Source organism: Colobus angolensis, unplaced genomic scaffold (assembly GCF_000951035.1).
Source record: "Colobus angolensis palliatus isolate OR3802 unplaced genomic scaffold, Cang.pa_1.0 Scaffold14, whole genome shotgun sequence".
Classification (NCBI taxonomy): Eukaryota; Metazoa; Chordata; class Mammalia; order Primates; family Cercopithecidae; genus Colobus; species Colobus angolensis.
In genome coordinates, this window is record NW_012114488.1 from 1,330,191 (window position 1) to 1,338,393 (window position 8,203).

The 8,203-nt window shown below is 48.8% G+C and overlaps 1 protein-coding gene across 2 annotated transcripts in view; it reads right to left on the reverse strand.

Annotated features, from left to right (window-relative positions):
* PDGFRL (platelet-derived growth factor receptor-like) overlaps positions 1-8,203 on the reverse strand; it is a 70,142-nt gene that overhangs the window by 10,863 nt on the left and 51,076 nt on the right. For both annotated transcript variants that reach the window (XM_011934871.1, XM_011934872.1), the window contains exon 5: positions 4,676-4,969. In XM_011934871.1, the coding sequence (XP_011790261.1) occupies positions 4,676-4,969 (294 nt within the window). The remainder of the gene's footprint in view (positions 1-4,675; positions 4,970-8,203) is intronic.

Genomic DNA, 8,203 nt, shown 5'->3' on the forward strand with positions numbered 1-8,203 from the left:
CTCACTGCAAGCTCTGCCTCCCGGGTTCACACCATTCTCCTGCCTCAGCCTCCCAAGTAGCTGGGACTACAGGAACCTGCCAACAGTGGTGCAACCTTAGCTCTCTGCAGCCTCGAACTCCTGCATCCTGGAGGAAAGCTCAAGCCGTCCTCCCATCTTAGCCTTCTGAGTAGGTAGGATTACAGGTATGAGCCACCACACCTGGCTAATTTTTCAATTTTTTTGGTCTGTGTTGCCCAGGCTGATCTCCAACTCATAGATAGCCTTCTCTTGCCCTGGCCTCCCATAGTGCTGGGATTACAGGTGTGTCAACGAGCAATTTTGATGGTAGCCTTGAGCAAGGTTGTGTGCTAGCAGGTGGCCCTAGACCAGGGAGGGAGATGGACCTGATCTCTGAGCCCCTGGAACCTGTATTCTAGCGGAGGGGCCAGACACTGAGTGAGTCATTATATGGTTAGTTTAAAATGCTGTGTTAAAAGCTGTGAAGCAGAAGCCCAGTGTACTCCAAAAGGCCAGAATAGAACAGTCTGAGAGCCAGGAAGGGCTTCCTTGAGGAAGTACTGTTTGAACTAAAATCTCGAGACTGAGCTTCAAAGACATGAACAGGAGAAGCAGGGAGGCACCAGCAGGCTGGGAATGCTCATGGGCGTGGCCCTGGGTGAGAGGTGGTGGCGGAGTGAGGAGGGCTGGGGAGCGGAGGGGAGGGAGGAGTGAAACCTGGATGGGGAGGAGGACAGAGGTGAGTCCATGCAAGGCCATTCAGGCCACACAGAGGATTTGGACTTTGGTTCTGGGAGAAGCGGGAACCTACTGAATGGTTTAATTAAAATCAGGGGCCAGGCACAGTGGCTCACTCCTGTAATCCCACCACTTTGGGAGGCCGAGGTGGGCAGATCATCTGAGGTCAGGAGTTCGAGACCAGCCTGGCCAACATGGTGAAACCCCATCTCAACTAAAAATACAAAATTAGCTGGGCATGCTGGCGCATGCCTGTAATCTCAGATACTGAGGGTGAGACAGGAGAATCGCTTGAGCCCAGGTGGTGGAGGGTGCAGTGAGCCGAGATCATACCACTGCACTCCAGTCTGGGCAACAGAGCAAGATTTTGTCTTAAAAAAAAAATATATCAACTACAGTGTGGAAAATAGAGTGGAGAAAGAAAAGGTGGACATAGGGGAGATGGATGAGAAGGTATTCACGTAAGACCAGGGCAGAGACAATGCTAGCTTGATCCCTTTTCTGCAGTGAGGATGGAGAGAAACAGTAAGATTTGAAAGTGACTTAATGAAAAAACTACAAAGGACTGGGAGGAGAAGGGAGATGAGCTTGACTTCCAGCCACAGGCCTGTCCCCTGGATGAAGGTAGTGCCGTCACCAAAGCAGAGGAGGAGGAAGAACCAGTCCAGGGAGGATGGCGCTGAGTCCAGGGATGGCACACAGAGGATGGAGGGCCCCGAAGCATCTCAGTGCACGCTCGAGGTGGACGGCGGACACGTGGATCTGGTGCTTCCAGATCTGGCCACTTCCACCCACTTGGGAGTTACCAGTGTACACATGTGAAGCAGGCCCAGGGAGAGAACAAGGAGTGGGAAAGAAGGGTGACTGGGGAGCAGCAGCATTTCAAAGTTGATAGAATGCTAAGAGCTGACCAAGAAGAGTGAGAAAGCTGTCGGGGAGGTGGGGGAAGCTGGGAAAAATGGGGCCAGGGCAGAGGCCGTTCCATGCAGGGGAGGTGGAATCTAGTGGGACGGGGACAGATTTTAACGGCATGGGGGTCCCCGAGTACCTTGGCAACAGCCATATCGGTGGAAGTCAAGGGAGAAGGCCAGATGGGAGTGGGCAGAGGAGTGTGTGGGAGGAAAGGAAGTGGAGATGGGACATGGAGAGCTCTTTCATTCAGGGACTTGGTTCTAGGGGGGAAGAGCGGTGGGCTCAGCGCAGCACGCGGGGAGGTGAAGCAGGGCCGTGAGAGGGATTTGGTAACAGGGCGTGAGGGGCATGGCCTGCTGAATAAGCACCATGGCTGAGAACACGAGGCATGACAGAGCCCAAATTTTAACTTCAGAGAGCAGCTCACTCTTGGGGCTACTGATCCCGCAACAGGGCTGCCTGAGAAGCTCCACTGCAGGGGACGGACCCTGCCCACACACACCACTTGCCCCTGGCCAAGGTGAGAGTTCTCCGAGAGACTAAAGTCACCTATGAGAGACTACAGTGCCTAAAGAGAAACTATTTCCCCTCCTCCCTTGCAAAGCTGGCAAGGGGGGGCTTCACTCCAGAAAGGTGAGGGAGGGGCCTCAGAGAACTGCTTGTCAAGGAAGGTGGGGGGTGCTGTGGCGTTCTGCAACAGAACTGCTCCTAGCCTGCCCCTATGCCATCAGCCCGGGGCAAAAGAGCCCTGGACAAGATGGCAGGGTGGGGGACTTCCAGAAGGAAAGAGGGCCCAGACTGTGTCTCCACAGTATGTTCTGGTGGCCACCTGCTCTAGAGTCAGGTGATCAGATGGACACAGAGACGTGATCAGATGGACACAGAGACGTCAGGACTCCAGGCTCTCTCAGTCATGCTGCACCTCAGAACAAAGTTCATACAAGCAGGGGCAGCCTCCAGCTGAGGGTCCAGGAGGAGGCGAGGCTGCATGGGACAGGGCCTAGGACACCAAAGGGGCTTGTGACAGGCGAGTCCCTATCACCTGTGACAAAGCACTGGAGTCACTATCTGTTCCCGTCAGGCTGACAGACAGCAAGCCAGGTCAGCATTTATTACCAGGGGCAGCCAGCTCTTGGGCTTTGACCTCTGCCTCTTACTTCCCCTAAGCTGGTGTCCCAGCAGGGAGGGGAGGGGAGCAGAGGGGACTGTGGCCTCTGACTCAGAGCTGCTGGACTCACCATGGAGCCTGCATGTGGAAGGAAGAGCAGAAAGCAGGCTTGGATCAATTGTCGGGACTGAAGATTTTAAACAAACGGCCTTAGAAACCAGAATGAGACTGTCTTACTCACCCAGCGAGCCTGTTGGATCTAAAGGGAAACTCGACACGACTAACAGATCTCCCTACCCTCAGGAAAAGGGGAATTCAACACAGTGGAATGGCTGGCAGTTGCCAGGGAAAAACGTATTTCATGTATAAACGCCCTGAAATGAAACTCCTCACGAAAATGGCCACATTAAAAGAAGTAGTTCCAATTTCAATTGGGAGACTGATCATGTTTCAGATCTGTCAAGAGAAAGGGAGTAAGGCCAGTTGGAAGAGAATGAGGTGGGAATATGAGGACTCCAAGTGTTCTGTGCACATTGGGGAAAGCAGGAGAAAGATGGAACAAAACGCAGAGGATGCCAGGCAGGATGGACAAGAGCTGGGGGATTCGTGGCCATGCCCTCTACCCACCCATGGGAGTGTCCCAACAGCTCTTAACTCTGGGTATAGGTACGAGAAGGTTAGCTGTGTTCATCCAGGATGGTTCTTTCCTGGACAGGAGAGGGGAGTACAGAGATGAGGGCATGCAGGGCGTGGGTAGCAAGTAGAGATGTGGTGGGAGCCAGGATCTAAGCCTCGTGGGTGGGGAAGGCAGAAAGCCCTGGGGAACAGGGGGTGCAGGTGAGGATTGCGGTTGAGGGAGTCATTAAACAGAATCCTGGGAAAGTACAAGCCTATGTCACTGGAGCTGGGGTCGGCCCCGGTGGTTGCTGTCACAGCAGTTGTGGTTGACATGTTCACATTGTGAAGAGGGTGGGAATATCTGAGGTGGAGCAGATGAGGGGTCCATGAACCTGACCAGTGGGTTCCAAGTCGATATCAAAGTCACCCTAAAAATGGAGTGACAAGCAGGGCCATGAACCAAGTGCCAAAATGTTCGATGCATGCAGGGGAGTGACAGGAAAGGAAATGAGAATGCTGGTGGAGCCCCCGAAGAGCAGAGGTTACCAACACAAGGGCAGAGAATGAGGGTTGGGAAGAGGGAATGGGTACAAGAAGGATGCCAGCCTTGAGGTGCGAGTGAATGGTGTCGTTAGGAGACAGCAGATTCGGGTTAAGACCAAGAGGCCGGGAGGATGTTCTAAAGGGGTCTGGGGACTTAGAAGACCTGCTCATCAAACAGAGAGGCAGCACCAGAGTGAATGATGGAAGGATTTGGCTGGAAGCAGGAAGAGGGGTTTTCAGTCAGAGTCATAGCAAGGAAGGAGAACATCCTAGAAGCGGCAGGGCAGAAGGGAAGCCTTTAAGAACAGCGTTAGGTGGGCCGAGCATGGTGGCTCACACCTGTAACCTCGGCACTCTGGGAAGCTGAGATTGAAGGATTGTTTACGCTCAGGAGTTCAAGACCAGCCCAGGCAAGGCAGGGAGACCTCTTCTGTATGAGACAAAAAAAAAATTAGCAGGGCATGGTGGCGCATGCCTGTGGTTCCAGCTACTCAGGAGGCTAAGGAGGGAGGACCGCTTGAGCCCAGGGCTTTAACGCTGCAGTGAGAAAATGGTTGTGCCACGGCATTCCAACCTGGGCAGCAAAAAGGGACACTGTTTCAGGAAAAAAGGAAAAAAAAAAGAAAAAAGAAAAACCCAACAATGAAACAAAAGGCACTCACGGTGCCTGCTTGTTCCATCTGCAGGCGGGGAACAGCAGTACCTGAAACTGACCAGCGGAGTGACTAGAATCTAGGCAGGGGTGGCCAGGCTTACCTGCCACGTAGAGCAGCTGGTACTTGATGGAGATCTGAGATCTGCCCCCGGCCTCCGCCCTGCAGTAAACCACACCCTGGTGCTCAGAATGAGGTTGCAGATACACAAAGCCCCGCTTCATGTCATAAACAATGTCCGTTCCATTGGCTGGGATCTCCTTGGCTGGGAATTCCCTGTGGAGCGTGACTTTGGCCGACAGCACGGTCACCCGACAAGGAACCACAGCCTGTCTGTCCGAGTTCAAGTAGACAACATCGAAGTAGCTGGGAGAAGGCACAAAGAGTTCTCCTTTCTCTGCAAAGGGAAGACACAGGCTTATTCACTCTGGAGAAGCAAAGTAAAAGCACCCTTAAGGATTCTGGCAACATACTCCAAATACTGAATCCTTAGGAGTAGCGAAAGCTGGGGTTTCTTTTTTTATTTTAATGTTTTTCATTTTTTGGAAGAATGATTTTCATTTTTTGGAAGAATGATTTTCCTTCCCATCTCCTTAAAGAAAACAGAAAAGGTATCAGTTCAAGCCCAAATGAGGCCCACGGATCACAGCCATCAAGCAGCAAGGAACAAGATTTAAGTTAAGATTTAATAAATAACCTTAACAAGTTAAGGTTTAACAGGCCCAGCCTTACTTCTTATACTTTAATACATACTTTGAAGTAAGTGACGACACTAGTTGCTTTAAAAATATATTTACAATCTGGCCAATGGTGGCTCATGCCTGTAATCCTAGCACTTTGGGAGGCTGAGGCGGGTGGATCGCCAGAGCTCAGGAGTTCGAGACCAGCCTGGGCAACATGGTGAAACCCCATCTCTACTAGAAATACAAAAAAAAAAAAAAAAAAAATCAGCTGAGTGTGGTGGCGTGTGCCTGTAGTCCCAGCTACATGGGAGGCTGAGGTATGAGAATTGCTTGAACCCAGTAGGTGGCAGAGGTTGCAGTGACCCGAGATCATGCCACTGGACTCCAGCCTGGGCAACAGAGCAAGACTGTGTCTCAAAAAAAAAAAAAAAAAGAAAAAGAAAAATTGCAAACAGTAGCTTCCATCAACCAAAAAGTGTGTTAAAGTTCATTTTAATAATTAAGATTACATATGTCCCCTGCAAATGTATTTATATCCACTCATGTAGATGATACACATATTTCTTAAAGAAGACTAAGCACATTGGATTTTAGATTTCCAGAAAAAATCAAGTTAATAAGCTGTAAACTACATCCGAATTACAGCAAACTCAGTATTTAGGAAAGCACTTATTAATGTGATTTTATGATTGTAAGTTTTAAACCCTTAGCAATTGTAAAACCTTGAAGCCATCTGCTGCCTGTGTGTGGAGAAATCAACCCCACAGCCATGGTCACTAACTGCCAGCCAGGAAGCGTTTCCCAGCACATCAGAGCTCCCCTGGGAGCCCCAGCACAGTGACAGTGTCCTCAGCCTGTCCTCACACAGCCCAGAGGACCTGGTGCCTACCAAAGTCAGCGGAGGGGAATGTTGTCGGCTTGAAGGAGGAACCCATCAGTCTCAGGTCTGCTCTCGGCTTGGCCAGCACCTGGCTGGGAATCTTCAGTCAGTCTCTTACATCCCCCCATTTCCTCTGAAATTACTCGGTTCTTTAAGCTCAGATGATGGCATTTTTATCTTACCGAAATGGGAGAAATGAGGACTGACTTACCGACTCTGTCCTTAGGACAGGCAAGAAACTCTGGACTGGGCTTTTGGGGGTATTTTTGTTGGTGCTGGTGGCTTTTCTTTTTTGGAATGGTTCATTAAATCCTTTGTGTTTCTGGATCATTCTGTGAGGGAACATTATAGTAATTGCAAAGGGAAATCTTTGGAGCTAGTGATACCCCAATACGTTATTACATCCTTTCTTGTGTTTTCCCCACAATGTTCCTGAAATAAATAATTTTTCTTGCCTTTCTCCCCAACTTGCCTTCTTTGTGTCAGAGTTAGATGGTGTTTTAGGTTGGGGGCAGAATTCCCGGACACATCACCAAATGGTTCATGAGCCAAGAGTTCTTGGGCTATAAGTACCAAGTTCACTAACATGGAGATCCTTCCTCTTGGCTCTAAGACGAGGGAAGAGCGTATCATGGCTCAGAGAGTCTCCATGTTTTACATGGGTTTCCATCAGGCTGGGAGATCCGTGCTACTTTATGAGAAATTGGCTTTCAGGTTTAGGTAAGGAGCACCCGTGTCAAAGTTGTGCCCAACGTTCATGTGTTCACATAACTCATCTACATGGCCTCGGAGGCATTACTTAATTTCCTCATGCTTCAGTGTCCACATTTGTCAAGAGAAAAATCTGGAGTGGATAATATTAAAGATGTTTTCTTAGCAGTAACACTTTAGGATTGCATGATTGCAAGATTTAGAGGCAACTTTTGTTTTAAGAGTGTGTAGAATAATCTGAATCAATAAGCAAAGTTGTTAGTTGAATAAGTGAATCACGTGAATTTAAGAACATAAAAATATCATCCTTTTTTTTTTTTTTTTTTTTTTTTTGAGACAGGGTCTCACTCTGTTGCCCAGGCTGGAGTGCAATGGCACGATCATGACTTACTGCAGTTTCAACATCCAGGGCTCAAGTGATCCTCCCATCTCAGCCTCTTGAGTAGCTGGGACTACAGGCACGTGCCACCATGCCTAATTTTTTATTGTTTAGTTTTTGTAGAGTCAGGGTCTCACTATGTTGCCCAGGCTGGTCTCAAATTGCTGGACTCAAGTAATCCTCCTGCCTTGGCCTCCCAAAGTGCTGAGATTACAGGGGTGAGCCAATGTGCCCAGCCTTACTTCTTATACTATAATACATACTTTGAAATAAGTGACCACACTAGTTGCTTTAAAAAATATATTTGCAATTTGTAGCTTCTATCAACAACCAAAAATGTTGAAGTTAATTTTAATAATTATAGATTACATGTCCCCTGCAAATGTATTTATGTTCACTAATCTAGATGACAAATGTACTTAAAGAAAACTAAGCACATGGGACTTTACATTAAAAAAAAAAAAGTTGGCCATGCATGGTGGCTCACACTTGTAATCCCAGCACTTTGGGAGGCTGAGGTGGGCGGATCATGAGGTCAGGAGATTAAGACCCTCCTGGACAACATGGTGAAACTCCATCTCTACTAAAAATAGAAAAATTAGCTGGGCGTGGTGGCATGTGCCTGTAATCCCAGTTACTTGGGAGGCTGAGGCAGGAGTATCGCTTGAACCAGGAGAGTTGGAGGTTGCAGTGAGCCAAGACAGAGTCTCACATACACAAAAAAAAGTGAAGTAACAAGCTATACACTAAATCCAAATTATAGCAAATTCAATATTTAGAAGAGTCTTTTTTTTGAGACAGTCTCACTCCATCACCCAGGCTGGAGTGTAGTGGTGCAATCTCGGCTCACTGCAACTTTGGCTCACTGCCTCCTGGGTATAAGCGATTCTTATGCCTCAGCCTCCTGAGTAGCTGAAACTACAGGCGAGTGCCACCATACCCAGCTAATTTTTGTGTTTTCAGTCGAGATAGGGTTTC